General features: G+C 40.5%; 1 protein-coding gene across 2 annotated transcripts; it reads left to right on the forward strand.

The window, feature by feature from the left end:
- The first annotated feature begins 6566 nt into the window (after positions 1-6566).
- Positions 6567-14528, forward strand: LOC119878067 (diphosphoinositol polyphosphate phosphohydrolase 3-beta). 2 transcript variants are annotated; one of them, XM_038587470.1, is made up of 3 exons: positions 6567-6600; positions 7368-7902; positions 11669-14528. In XM_038587470.1, coding segments are annotated over exons 1-3 (555 nt in total). In that variant the 5' UTR covers positions 6567-6581; the 3' UTR covers positions 11670-14528. The 2 variants fall into 2 exon arrangements, with proteins under 2 accessions (XP_038443398.1, XP_038443399.1); XM_038587471.1 differs by lacking the exon at positions 6567-6600 and adding an exon at positions 6978-7080 and having other exon boundaries at positions 7368-14525.
- The last annotated feature ends 1033 nt before the right edge of the window (positions 14529-15561 follow it).

Consider the following 15561-nt stretch of genomic DNA (forward strand, 5'->3'; position numbering starts at 1 on the left):
AACCATGTCAGCATATTGCTTTCATTTTGTCTGCTTAATTATATGTTTTATTCTCAAGGATACAGTTTTATTTTAAAAGAAATTAGGTAAATTATAGTATACGTCCTGCACAGATAAAATCATCAGGTGATGAATGGCTATCTGAAACACCCCTCTAAATCCTGCTGTGCAGAAAGAATGGTACCAGCCCTTTGAGGGACCCACAAAAAAATGGGTCAGACTTCTAGCCCTCAAACATCTCCCAGCTGCCTAACATAGTTTGCACGGCAGCTGATACATACATGGTGCTGACACCGATGGCACCTACTAGAATAACTGCGGTTTGGAAACAGAATGTTTTCCCTATTAGTGTCACTTTCAAAGATTAATTAACGGATTGATTCCACAGATATTCAGCGATGCCTTTCCACTTGAATGAAAAACTGTCCTGGATGGTGGATTGACAAAGACCAATAAAATGTGGCCCTTGCCTCTCAAGGGTGTCACAATGTAGCAAGAGAGACAGATATGCCCATTATATCAATAGATATGATGCAGATGACTAGAGTGTGTGCTCAGCAATGTTCTGGGCTGCTTGAGATATACCAGTGGGCAAGAGACAAGGATCCCTAAGATCAAGGAGCTTCTATTCAAGCAGGAGCTATAGAGGGGGTGGGGAGAGAAATAAGCAATAAGCATAAGAAAGAAGTAAATAACATAGTCTGTTAGGTGATAACTCAGGCCAAGGAAAAGGGGATCAGGAATATGGGGGTGGGGTGGAAAAGGTGAGTGCACTTAGCAATATAAAATAGGGGTTGGGGGGTGCTTGTAGATTTTCATTAGCATTTGACTCTGACACATGAACAGAGGAGCACTAGAAAGGCTTAGGTGCTGAATGAGAAGTATGTACAGGGACAATGTCGGTGCAAAGGAGAAACATAGCAGTCAGGGAACTAGAGGGAGTGACCAAAGAAGCAGAAGAAATCAAGAAGTGCTGCCTCTCGGAGAGAATGGAAGCACTCACCTGGACTTGATATCCATTGATCTTTGTGTTCACACCCTTGGTTGCACACTGAGCCATTACTCACAAAACCACAAAAGTAAAAGGCCTGTATTCACCCTGTGATTCACTCATTAATCAAAGGGAAAACTTGGAGAGGTATTTCTTGCTCCAATCACTTTGTATTGGGGAAGATTTTACTGAATTATCTACCATAGACGCACTATGAAGCCAATTCTGTGATCCAGGGAAAAACAGTATCCAAGACAGACAAAGAAGCAACAAATTGGGGAGCATATGGAGAGTGATCTGAAGAACACAACCCATCCAACCTCCCCATGTGAAAAGATATATTGGAGATGCCTATGTTCACTCATCTTTCATTTTATATCGCTAATAATCAATTAACAGGTACACTAATCACTGGCCTTTGATCCATGTAACTTCCGTCAACATTTACACTCAAACAATATATTTTTAATCCTTCCTGGACACCAAGGTCAGGCACTGGCCTGATTCAGAGAGTATAGATATGTGTCAGGTTGGCCCCCAGCCTTTAATTTCTTACAAACATGCAGGCCAATTACAGAGCTCCTTGGGTAGAGCAGTGACAGAATTAAAGTCAAGGAAGCCTCAAAAATTAAAAAAAAAGCGGGGGGGGGGAGAGGTAATTTAATCTTAGTGTAAGTGGAGGGTGGGTACACATGGTCAGGAAAGCCCTTTCAGGCAAGGTGAGGTTAATGAGGTAGGTACTTTTATAATCCCAGTTTACAGATGAGAAATAATACAGTCAGAGATATTCCCTTGCTTCAGGCTGCAAAACTACTTGAGAGAGCCAGATTTAAATTCTAGGTCATTTGTTTGTAAAACATCATGTTTTCTCTCATTGACTATTGTTTGTAAAACATCATGTTTTCTCTCATTGACTACTACTAAAATCACTTCACCTGACTGTTCGCCTTTACTATCTCCTGAAATCCTCTCAGATATGTTGTGGTCACTCTCCTGAAAGTTGGTTCTGGCTGTGAATGCTAAAGGGCTCTGGGAAGGTCTCTAACATTCTCCCAGGGGAAGACATCTGTATCACAGGAATGGCATGGGCTGTGCATGTCAGCAACTCTCAACATCCATGACATGTGTCATAGAGAAGGGAAGAGGATTGCCTTTGGAGTCACACAGACCAAGGTGTGAATCTCAGCTCCCTCACTTACTGTCTTACTTAAGCGCATGTCAGCTGGTTTCTTAATCTGTTGAAGGGAGATTCTGATACTCATTGTTCAGATTTGTTGGTTGATACATATTAAGTATGTAAAACCAATCAGACCACCAATAGATCAAAATCAATGCCTAGAGTGATGATGAAACAATATCTTCTCTTCTGCATCACTTAATTCCATTTTCTGTGTGCAGAAGTTATTGAACTTCAAGTGGTCAAGTAACATGTCGAGGTGACACACTTGATTGGTGGAAGTGAGGTAGGCACTTAGGTGTTCTTTTCACTAGATTGTGCAGGAGAAGAACATCCAGATGAAAATACCTTTCTTTGAACCCAGTGACTCTTAGCAAAAGAACACCTCATGTAAGAAGTCAATTCTCCACATCATCCAAAAAATGACACAACAAACCATAGCTCCTGATAAAAATAATCTGCTGTAGAGACACGAAGACTTGAATTCAAATACAAACTCCACTCTAAGTCTTCTCTTCTATGAATTGCAAATAGTAATCTCCTCTCTAAGATTTAATGGGCTGTTAAACAGGATACAGGGGTCAACCCAGGGCTTGGCAAACAGATCGTATCCAACAAATGTCACACATCTTAACCTCATCCCTTTCCTTAAGACTCCAGGGAAAGTTCACTGTCAACTTTTGCAAGCAGAGGCTATATTTCTACTATGAAAAGTATTTTATCTATCTCCTATTTTTGGTTGGATTTTGATGGGTGGCAGTTACCAATTGTGCCAGCCAGATTTTGATGTACCACAAACCATCCAAAATTTAGTGACTTTAAACAACCAAATTCTGTTTGTAATTCTGCAGGTCAACAATTTCAGCTGAGCAAAGCTGAGTGGTCCTTTCGCTGTTCTCAGAACGCCTGCTTATGCATCTGTGGTGAGAGCCCCTGGCTCTGCTGGGGGCTAGATGGTCTATCATGGTCTCACCCACATCTGGCAGTTGGTTCACCATCAGCTGTGGTGGAGAGAATACATGGGTCCTGGGCCTCTCATCATCCACCTCACCCACACTTCTTCACATTGTTGTTCTCTGTGCCAAGAGCAGCAAGAGGGGGCAAACCGTGGTGTGCAAGTGCTTTTCAATTCTCTGCTGGCTTCACACTTGCTATGGTTCCATCGGACAAAGCAAATTCCATCGCCAAGGCCAAGGGCAATGTGGGAAGAGATACAGGCCTGCATGCACAAATTACAGTCATTACTGTAACAGTCTACTGTTACCATACTTTGTGAAACAACCACGTTCATCATTAGAGAAATCGTTAACTATGGGTGACCCAGACAGTGGAATGCTAGTCTCCCAAAAATGATTTTTAATCTTCTGCAGAAAAATTAATAGCTATCTTGCCCTATTATCGATCTAATACATGAATAATATATTCATTGTATGAAATTTTGCCAAAAAAACAGTTTGAAATTTTCCTGGCAGTGTACCAAACCGTCAATTGGGGATCCCCTTATCCAGAAATGTGCTGTGACTTTGCCAGTAATAATTCTTCCTGAACCTCTTTCCATATTCTAATTTGCTATTCCTCTCCCTTCCAAAAATATGGCCCCAGCAGAGACCTACTACATAGGCATCCTCTGATGTGGAAGTGATAGACTTAGACTGAAAAGCGGCCCCTCTGGTACAATGAGGAGATAGGATGTGGTAACTATAAAGTAGACTAGTGATGTGGCTAGGGCCTGGTTGGGCCACCCCTCCCCACAGACATCAATCCCACCTCCGGGCTTTGCTGGAATTCCTCTGGATTCATTCATACTATCTTTCAAAGCTGAGTCTAAGCTCTATCATTTTCTACTACAATATCCCAACTATATTGTTCAGGATTCCTTGGTATTTTATTTATTGTGTGATGGTTGATACTGCTACTCTGAATACTATCACTTCCCTATTATATTTTCTATATGATTACTACTGGAATACATGAAAGCATCCATACTTTAAATATTAATATTTCATTCTGCCATTGGAAAGAATTCATTTTTACATCATTTCTTAGGCTTTTTCCAAGAAGATATTCATATCATTTGGAAAAAAATGAAAATTTTGTCTTCTTTACTGTAACAATGCTTTTTTCTCTTTACATTCTCCTTACACTGGAAAGACCATATAAAGCAAAATTTAATCATACTGGTGATAATTTGCCCAGATCCTGATTGTAGTGGAATTTCTTCTAGTTGTTTAACATCGTTTGTGTATTTGTCTATTACACACACTGAAGAATACAGCCTGCTAATATCTATGTTCCTACTTTGTTTTTAATTACAGGATGTCACATTCCTTCAACTGTTCTTTGACCATCCATATAACATTAAAATATGGTCAATAGTAGTAGTATCTCTATTGGTTGAAGTCATTCTCTTTATGTCTCCATTTTATCATTTTCTTCATATGCAACCCACACGTTTAGTCATATTATGCTCTAGATATTGCAGGTGTCTGTTGCCACTGGGAACAGGATCGTTTTTATGAGCTATTCTGGGCATAAATGGAGTAGAACAGAACCTGAGAAGCTGATCCAACTTGTTATTTAAAAATTGAGCTGTAAAAATTGAGCTGGTAAGCGAAATAAGTCACTCGGGAAAGACAATTTTCATATGATCTCACTCATATATAGAATTTGAGAAACAAAACAGGATCATAGGGGAAGGGAGGGAAAATTAAACAAGATGAAATCAGAGAGGGAGACAAATCATAATAGACTCTTAATTATACGAAACAAACAGGGTTGCTGGAGGGGAGGAGGTGGAGGAATGGGGTAACTGGGTGATGGACATTAAGGAGGGCATGTGATATATTGAGCACTAGGTATTATATAAGACTGATGAATCACTGACCTCTACCTCTGATACAAATAATACACTATATGTTAATTAATTTAATTTAAATTTAAAAAGGGAAAATTTTTAAAATAAAAATTGGGCTGTTGGGGAACATAAGTGCCTCAGTCAGTTAAGCGTTCAACTCTTGATTCAGCTCAGGTCATGATCTCAGGGTCCTATCAGGCTCCACACTGGGCGTGTAACCTGCTTAAGATTCTCTCTCTCTCTCTCTCTCTCTCTTCATCCCTCTGCCCTTCCCCTCCCCATTCACGCACTCCCCTTCTCTCCCTCCCTCCCTCCCTCCCTCTCTCTCTCTTTCTCTAAACAAACAAACAAACAAACAAACAAACAAACAAAAATTCCTTTGCACTTACATTTCAGATTCAATTTCCCTTTGATGAGGGATTATTTCCCTGGAAAAGTGAGTTTCCATGATCCTGGTTGCTTGATGCCAGCAGAGGGATTGTGGGTAAGAGAGAGACAAAGATGCCTAAGCTGCAGTATGGCAAAAGTTGGGGGACATCAGAGGTCTTTTCCATAAGGCTACTGTTAGAGCAGGGAAACAATAAGAAAAAAAAGAAAAAGAAAAGGTGAGGGAAGGCTTTTGGTTGTTAAAGTTTTACTGGGATGGACCACTTCTTGGCCAAGAGGACAGCATGACCAAACAGAGAGGTGGTGAGGGAGCACCAAGTGGCTTTGCTGGAGTCCCACACTAGGAGCCTTGTAAACATCAAACTGAAAACTATTAAGGGCTTTCCATAGGTATGTTTTCCAAAACCCAAAGCAGCACCCATCAGTGAGAAAGAGAGAGAAGGGTAGAGGGTGTGGAGGGTGAAGATTGTTGGGACTTAATAAAAGGAGACTTGGGGTGGTTCTGCAGCTGTTGGGTGAATGGGACTCCAAGTGCCAAGGGCTGATACAAGTAGGCGAGAAGTTTACTGTTAGGAAACTGAGGAACAGAGGTTAGGTAAGAGGTCAATAGGAGTTCAAGAAAAGTGTTAAGTTATGGGCTGTGCCAACATGCCCAGCAAGGCCAAGACCCTGACACCCTGAATAAAGGAGACCTCATTTCAAATGGAGTCGGGAGGCCAGCAGGGAGAGCTCTCATGCCCTACCACTGCAGGCCATTGCAGACCCCAACAAAGACAAACTGCTTGGCATTCCCAACAGGAAGAAGCTTACTTTCCCTACTCCAGCAAGAGAAAAAAAGAATTTCTCCTCGCCCAGCAACAAGCTCAGCCAATAGGGAAATACCACAACTGGGCTAATGAGAAACCGTCAGCACCTAGAACTGTTGCTGTCCTTTGTGTCGACTTTGCCTTCACAGCAGTCCCTCCCAACCACCTCCTTTTCCCCAGAAAGTTCCAAAAATCCAAAGATTCCTCTGGTCTCATCTCCAGACTGGCCTATGGGGTGCCATAGTTTGCATGTCCCGAATTGCAATTCCTCTGCTACACCCAAATAAACCCATTTTGCTGATAAACTATAACCGGCTGTTTTACCTTTTAGGTGGACAAACCTGTTGAAGAACTGAAAGGACTGATATGACTCAGCAAAGATTAGGTACTGCTTTGCCAAGAATACTGAGGACCATTTTGACGACAACGGGCCCTCATAAACCTTAAGTCAGTAGCATTCATTATGGGGCGATGATGATGCCCTTGACCTTATCGTCTGTAAAATAAGTGTAGGTGTTTCATGCAACTTGCTGAGGAGGATGAGGAGAAAGGTCTGGCCGCGCCACAGCCAAGTTCCACGCAAAGGCACACGTGGAAACGATCTCGGCCACAGTCACAGCGCGGGAATTGAACTCCCTGAGGAAAGAGATTCCCAGCCTGGGAGGTGCGGGGCGCCTGCGCAGTGGGCCCGAGGCGCCTCACGCGCTGCGGGAGCAGCGAGACCCCCGCCTCCGCCCCTCGCCCTCCAACGTGAACGCGCACGTGAATGTGGACGTGGACGCGGACGCGCACGCGAATGCGCCTCACCTCACTCAACCCCTGCCGGGCGGCTGAGGAGGGAAAAAGACGCCCACAGGAGCCGCGGGTGGGCTGTGTGCGGAGTGGCAGACCCGCCGCGACGGCGGCGGCAGGCGCGGGGGCGGCGGCGCGGGCGCGGCGGCGCGCGCGGGGGGCGGCGGCGCCTCGTCCACTCAGGCGGCTGCGCTCGGGACCCTCCGGCCCGCACGAGGGACGAGCTAACTGACGTACCTCGCCCGCCCCCGCCCCCGCCCCCGCCCCCGCCCCATCTCTCCTCGGGTTCCTGGGACTCAGGGCTAGAGCGCTTTCTCTCCTTGCACCTCTACTCAGCTCTTTCTCTCCCCGGCACCTCAGGCAGCAGCGGCAGCGAGCGGCGGGAGCGGACGGCCCAGAGGATGAAGTGCAAGCCGAACCAGACGCGCACCTACGACCCGGAGGGGTTCAAGAAGCGAGCGGCGTGCCTGTGCTTCCGGAGCGAGCGCGAGGACGAGGTGCTGTTAGTGAGTAGCAGTCGGTACCCGGACCGCTGGATTGTGCCGGGCGGGGGCATGGAGCCCGAGGAGGAGCCGGGCGGTGCAGCAGTCCGAGAGGTGTACGAAGAGGCGGGAGTGAAGGGGAAGTTAGGCCGGCTCCTGGGCATTTTCGAGCAGAACCAAGACCGCAAGCACAGAACGTACGTGTACGTACTGACTGTCACTGAGATTCTGGAGGATTGGGAAGATTCGGTTAGCATTGGGAGGAAGCGAGAGTGGTTCAAAATCGAAGATGCGATCAAGGTTCTCCAGTGCCACAAGCCCGTGCATGCCGAATATCTGGAAAAACTAAAGCTGGGCGGTTCCCCAACCAATGGAAACTCCGTGGCCGCGTCCCTGCCACAGAGCGATCCCTAGTATGTACGGCTCCTGCACAGACTTCTGCTTTCCGCCTATCTTAGAATACATAGTGCCCGGAGCACCTCTCATTCCTTTGCGGTCTCACGGGGAGGAGGGGGGCTTCTTTTGTTTCCTTGGCAGACCTCTGAATCACGCTTGCAAACTGTCTCGGTTGCCAGACACTGTTTTCAGACAATTTGCACGTTTTTCAGATGCTTTCAAAATTGCTGCTTGGTAGCACTGTAACAGATTTCCTAAATCCTAAACCACATGTTTTTTTTTTTTGTTTTTTTTTTTTTTTTAAGGTGCCTTAACTGCTTGCCCAGCCCTTTGTGTGTGTGTGTTGATGCTGTAGTTTATTACATTGCACACACGTGTGTGTGTGCGCGTGCGTGTTTTTGGTACCAATCTTGTGGTTTGTTTTGGAGTGAAGGCCTTTAAAATCTGAACATCTTGGTTGTGTGGCATCTGTATTTTTTGCTTTCTCATTCGCACCATTAGACCTTGCTAGCAAGCCCTTTTGTGATGGAAATTGGTTTAAAGATCAGATAGATATAGATCTATATATATATTTAAAGTATTTAAGAAATTTTACATCTTGTGGTCTTTCCACAGTGGGCAACAATTTTCGGTTCAGTAATGTGATCTAATTTGCCCTTTTCAGAAGTTTCTTTACCCATACGTACATGATTTCATTTTCTTTTCCTTTTTTTTTTATGATTTCATTTTCAAAAGAATTCTGACCACTGGTCATTTGTTGCTGCATATTTGAAATGGCCATTTCCCATATAGCCCAAATGTAGTTTCAGATTATATTACTTTATACACTGGGTATCTTCTTGGGAAAGTATTGTTAGCCAAACATATCCTGATATGTACATACTGTCATGAAAACTGTATTCATCGAGTGTAATTTAGCGTGTTCAGCTTCCAACTCCATTGCCCATTTCTTAATACTGTAGAGCAACCATGGTTTTCTCAATATAAACTAGTCTTTGAAAGAAAGTTATTTCACATATTTGAATTTTGTGACATTCCAGTTAACCTTCCTGACTACCAGTAACCATAGGAGTGGAATTTATATGGTGATTACATCCCAATCCAGTGAGGAACCCGTCTTGCTACTCAGCTTTTACAGACTTCAGCTTTTACAGATTTCTTAAACCATCCGGACCACTGAACAATTTCTCTCAAAGATTTAGGATAAACATTTTGTGTCAAAAGACCAACTGTTTTTGGTGCCAAACTAAAAATTCATACATTGCCTTGCTAACTTTGTTGAAACCAGGAATGCCATGTAAAATACTTAAGTCTGTCTTGAAACTTTGTGTTCCATCCCAACCATATTAAAAAGTAGGTAAAAATATAGCCAACTACATGAAGTGGGTATTGAGGGGTTTAAAGATTATCCTAATTTATAGGGCAGCTAAGTATATATCATCTTTAATCATTATTGATAGTTTGATAGTTTTTTGTGTGTGTCACTCAGCTGACTTTGGGAGTCAGTTTTATGCACTCTATTAAGAAATTTTGAAAGTCTAGATTCCTCTTGGAACTCCTTCTCTCAGGAATGTTGAGGAAGAGCCTATTTTGTGAAGAGAGTATAGGTGGGGGACTTTTACATATAACCTTTAAGATCTAGAAAGTATTCTATAGACCAGTAATAAATATAAGTGGATAATAACTAATTTAAATCCTTTGCTATTCTGCACATTAACATTTTCAAAAGAACACATGCACTGGTGAATTGTTGCCTTTTTTGTAACTTTGGTGCCACTGTTTTTTAAAAAATATCTGCCATATACAAATATGTCTGAATGAAATACATATTTTAGTTAACAAAAAATAATATTGTCAAAGGAATGAGAAAATCAACTTTTAAAAACCAATTATAATTTCATATTGTAAATTATACAGAATCATCTAATGTTTTTTAAAAATTGTTTCTTTGTACAGAGCAATATGTCTTATTTTTTTAAACTTTTAAATCCTATACAACCTTTCCTGTTACAATAATCCAAATTGACTCATAGATATTCTTGGTAACCTCAGATTTTTCAAAATATAAACTAACAGCAAGGGAACTGGATTATACTTTATAACTATTCCATATGTAAAACTGCCCTCATCTGAAATGCTGCCACAAATACCTGGGAGGTTTAACCTATATATAGAATTTTTAGAAATAATAATGCACAATCTTATGTTTTGACTTTTGAACTATGTATTTGACAAATCAACTTTTAAGAATTGTTAGCCTGTAAATATTTGCTGTATTTTCTTCAGAAACATTTGAATTGAGTTCTTTCACTTGCTATAATTTTCTTCAGTGCCCAGATATCTTTATACAATTTGTAAAACTTCCAAGGCTTGAATTTCTAAGTTGCAGCAGAACATTTTACGGTTATCACACTTAAGTTATCAAATTCACGTGGGCAGTTCTTGTTATATATGCTTTTGGAATTCAGTCTAGGAAAACTTAAGAAAGAACCCCAAAACAAAAAGCCTTTCATTTTAAAAGAGAAATCCAAAAAATTCAGGCTAAAATATTTGACACAGAGCTAACAAACCTAATCATGTCTATGACTTATATCCTTTAAGGGTTTGATGCACAGTTAGAATTTTCTCCCTGTAGAATCAGTATATAGCACCCATGAATTATTTATGTGATGATTGCACAAAAAATGAATAGATGAATCTTTCAGCTCATGCACTTACCCCAAAGAAAATGGCATTGATCAAAGATAATTAAGACTTTCAAATATGAGGCAGAAATTTGTTTTCAGCTGTTTTTGTAAAGGCTATGTTTATTTTCCTTTTCCCAATGGGATAAGTGCCTATTCTTATCTTTAAAAAGTTTTAAAAAGATATGTTGGAATAAAGGTGATACTGTTATGCTTGATACATATTCCCTGGATGTCTAATGTATTATATTTTCTAAGAAATCTGTTTTGTTTTAGCAAATCACTGTTGAGCTTATTAACTCTTAAAGTGATGGGAGGTGGCTATAAATATTTTGAATTCCTTTATATGGTTTCGTTTGACAGAACTATAAAGATTTCAACATTTTATATTAAGAATCATCAAATAAATTTGTGTGTGTGTGTGTGTGTGTGTGTGTGTGTGTGTTTGTGTAAGAGCAGAACGGGCAGTTTGTAATGTTGCAGCAACATTCAAGGACCTTCCTGGGACAGACAGTTTAAAGGGCTCTGAAACTGGAGCTCCTCCTCTCACTTCCGGTTAAATGGAGTCCTGTTATAAGAAAGACAATCCCTTTATCAAAAGTTGTTAACTGGGAAAAGGGAGGTGAGAAATCTGTGTTAGAGCCTAAGTACTAACAGCTAGCTAGAGTTTTCTCTTTCAGGGTTCCTTTTGTGGAAGCAGCAAGAAAAACAGGAAATATTTTCAGCACCATTCTAGTATTGTAATCATCCTTCTGAATGATTGGTGGCCTGTTAGACTATGAACTTTTGGGGGGAGCAGGACCCAGCCTGAATCCTGCCCATATTCCCAGAACCTAGAAGAGTGACTAAAATGTGGAGATATTTGTTGTTGAGCTACAGATTAGAAATGTCTACTACTAGTATATTCTTGATTTCTTAGCTTCATATTTTACCTGGGACAATCTGTTATTTTCATGGGGCTTCAGAGTGGAACTGTATTGGATGATTCACTGAAGGCTGTTCCAAAACAAAGTAGTTAATGAACATTAGTAGACTTTCAATAGATATTTGTTGCCTGGAGGAATTGATGAACCAATAAAACTGTTAATATTTTTTTTAGGTGAATGGCATAGATGTTATTCAGATTTACTTTGAAAGAATCAAGTATGTGAACCCAATGATGAATGGAATTATGAAGCACAGGTGAACTCTTTCACATTCCTAAGGACAAGCTCATTCTATGCTTTTGGACACTTCTCTGTTACAATGATTATTCTCCAGGTTGTTAACTACCACTGTATCTGTACAGACTTCTAATTTGGCACATATGGCCGTTCTTTTGTGTTTTTATGATTATGCATCTGTATTTCTCATGAGGATGGCTATATGATCTTGAGTTCAAGGACCTAGTTTCCTTAATCTTTTTATGTATCTACAAGATGTCACTTAAAATAAGGTCGATGTAGGGCACTTGGGTGGCTCAGTGGTTGAGCATCTGTCTTTGGCTCAGGGCGCGATCCCAGGGTACTGGGATCAAGTCCTACATCAGACTCCTTGCAGGGAGCCTGCTTCTCCCTCTGCCTATGTCTCTGCCTCTTTCTCTGTCTCTCTCTCATGAATAAATAAATAAAATCTTAAAAAAATAAGGTAGACGTTACTGAAGATTTGTCTAAATAATTAATACTTTGTAATGACACTGAGTGGTAAAGCATTCACCATCCAATCTGGTGTTAGTACACTAAATTACTGTCTAGCATATATGTGTTTTCATATATCAGGTATCACACACTGTTTTAAGGCAAACATAAGATATTAGCAAAAATTCTTACTCATACGTCTCTATCATCCCAGATGTGTGCCTCCTGATGGCAGTATCCTACACCACCTATGAAGTATATTTCCCACAATTTTGAACCTAAATCAGTGTCTCTAGACATTGTTAATCTATAGAAAACACCATCTATCAAGAAACATTACACCACAGAGTTGTCAACAGAATCCAGACTGTAGGAAACTGTAGGACACATAATTCAGTTTCTTCAGTAAATGAATCGCCAGGATAAAAGAAAGAAATGGAGAATGAACCTATAGATTAAAGAGCCCTAAGAGACACATCAACCAATTATGATATATAGATCTTTTGGGGATCCTGATCTGACTAAACTGTAAAATACATACATTTACGAGACAATCCAGATAATTATAAAATTGACTTGATATTTGATATTCATTGGGATAATGGTATTGTAGTCATGTTGAAAACAAGAGTCCTTAACTTTTAGAGATACGTTCTTAAATATTTATGGTCGAAATGATATCTGGAATTTGCTTGATAATAAGCGGATGTTAAGTGCATTAGAGATACCAATAAAACAAGGTTGGCCTTGAGTTGATAATTGTTAAAGCTGGGTGATGATTAGATGATGGTTCATTATCTATATTCCTCTCTACTTTTGTGTGTTTGACATTTTCCACAGTAAAAAATTAATAAAGGTAGTTATCAGAGTTCTTATTAAAGCTAATATATAAGGCACAGAAAAAAGAGGAGGAAGAAAAATTTTAGATTATTTAGAATATGTTGGCTCCAAGTTGCTTCTTCTAGCCCAAGAGGTCAAATGCCCAAAAAGAGAGGGCTGACAAACTGGAATGGCTAGTGTTTCTCTTGCTACAGGCCAGTGTTAGCATTTTTTTCTCTTAATTTGGCTCATTGAAACAGGAAGAGTCAAATTCTTATTGATTGGAAAATGGGAATGTATTCTCATGTTCTGTTAAACAGGATATTTGCCACAGTCTAGTTTATATCAATGTGAAAGCACAAAGGGATAGAGTTTCCAGGGGAAAAATTATGGAATTTTATAAAAATCAATAAAATGCTACTTTGAATAGTTTTTTTAGGAAATCAATGGCTGTAGACTTATTAGTTGCATATTCATTAACCTTAAAGTTACATATAAGGTAGGTGAAACAGGAAAGTAAATAGTTAACATTCCTGACTGCAAATATTCCTTCTGTTTGGGACTGTACTTAAAATTCTGTAGAGGCTAAAGCCTTCTAAGGTGGAATTAGTGAAGCTGTGCTGAAATCAACAGATGTGAGGTCTGTCCCAACTTTTGTGAGTAAAGAAGGAGCAGGCAGAAAGAACAACATTGGAGGCCCCTTCCAGGAAAGATGAACACCTTTTAAGTGTGAAGTACTATGAAGCTAAAGCTACCCATTCCACTCTTGCTCTCCAAGTGTGTTTCAATTACAAGAGCAAGTGGTTCTGCAGAAACTGGTTTCTTGGAAAAGGTGAGATTAAAAGGTTTATCTTAGAGTGCCCCTTACTAGCCCCAGCTGGGCAGAGCTTTCCTTTCCAAGGCTCCCCTGTTAGAAGGAACGGAAAAATTCCACAGAAGTTCTCATAAGTCTTCCTGGAAGTTGTTTCCTAACTTGAGTTTGCTCTAATTTTAGCAGGTTTTAAAAATTTCATGAAAAAGGGGAATGGAACCATAGATAGTGGTTATAAATTAAAACAAATAGTGGTTTGGAGTCCCAACAGGTCATGGCCTAAAACTGGTTGTGGCCTCCACCAAGTTACTTTACCTCTCTAATCTTCAATTTTTTCTTCTGTAAAATGGGGATAATCATAGCCTCTATATTTATAAATAGCACTGCTTCTGAAAAGCCCTTTTTGGTCTCTTGGGGTAGAGTATAATCTTACATTCCCAGGTACCCTACTGCTTAGTTATTTCATAGTTCTTACCAAAATTATATTTTTATTTATTATATTAGCCTGAATGTTTCTATCTTCTGAACTCTGAAGTTCTGTGGCTCTGGGACTGAGACTAGATTGTCTCTGTGTCTCCAGAGTCTGGCACAGGGCCTGGAACATGATGCCCCACAGGTGCTCATAACATGTTTATTATATAAATGATTGTCATACTCCCACTTGTCAAAAATATATTACTGTTATTTTGCCAGGTATTTGTTGCTGGAATATGTGAAAATTTATATACCATAAAACTGATCTATACTCAAATTTCTTTTTATTGGAAAAAAATTTTGGGTATCAATCATGCTTCCATTTTTCAGAATCTCCTAGTAATAACTATTCCTAACTTTTTAAAAATTTTTATAATAAATTTATTTTTTATTGGTGTTCAATTTGCCAACATACAGAATAACACCCAGTGCTCATCCTGTCAAGTGCCCCCCTCAGTGCCCATCACCCATTCACCCCCACCCCCCGCCCTCCTCCCCTTCCACCACTCCTAGTTCGTTTCCCAGAGTATTCCTAACTTCTTAGTACTATGGGATATTCCTTCAGGTGCTGAACTGGCCCCACCACTGCATTTGATAATTCACTGAACTTTCCCAAATGCAAGTGATTGAAAGACATGGTAGGCCCTTGCTATTTATTCAGTTTAAGAACTATTGAATGAATACAAATATGCCAATTATATCATTTTATTTTATGGCTAAAATATAGCAATAAGGATTATATGGTAATAAATTCACACATACAGGACAAAGCCAAGACCTGACTGAATCAACTGGTTAAGACATAATGAGCTACTTTTAGATTTAGGCAGTTTATATACACAGTGCAAAGAAGAGTAAGCTAATGGTGCCAGCTCCCCAGGTCCTTGTCCCACATACCCTAATGAACAAAGAAATGAAAGGGGCTATATATGAATAGATATTTTTCCAAAGACATACAGATGGCTAACAGCCACATGAAAAGATGCTCAACATCGTTCATCAGGGAAATACAAATCAAAACCATGATGAGATACCACTTCACATCTGTCAGAATGGCTAAACTTAACACAGGAAACAACAGATGTTGACAAGGATATGGAGAAAGGCGAACCTTTTTACAATGTTGGTGGGAATGCAAACTGGTGCAGCTACTCTGAAAAGCAGTATGGAGTTTCCTCAAAAAGTGAAAAATAGGGCAGCCCTGGTGGCTCAGTGGTTTAGCGTGCCTTCAGCCTGGTGTGTGATCCTGGGGACCCGGGATTGAGTCCCACG

This window comes from Canis lupus, chromosome X (assembly GCF_011100685.1).
Source record: "Canis lupus familiaris isolate Mischka breed German Shepherd chromosome X, alternate assembly UU_Cfam_GSD_1.0, whole genome shotgun sequence".
NCBI classification, from domain to species: Eukaryota; Metazoa; Chordata; class Mammalia; order Carnivora; family Canidae; genus Canis; species Canis lupus.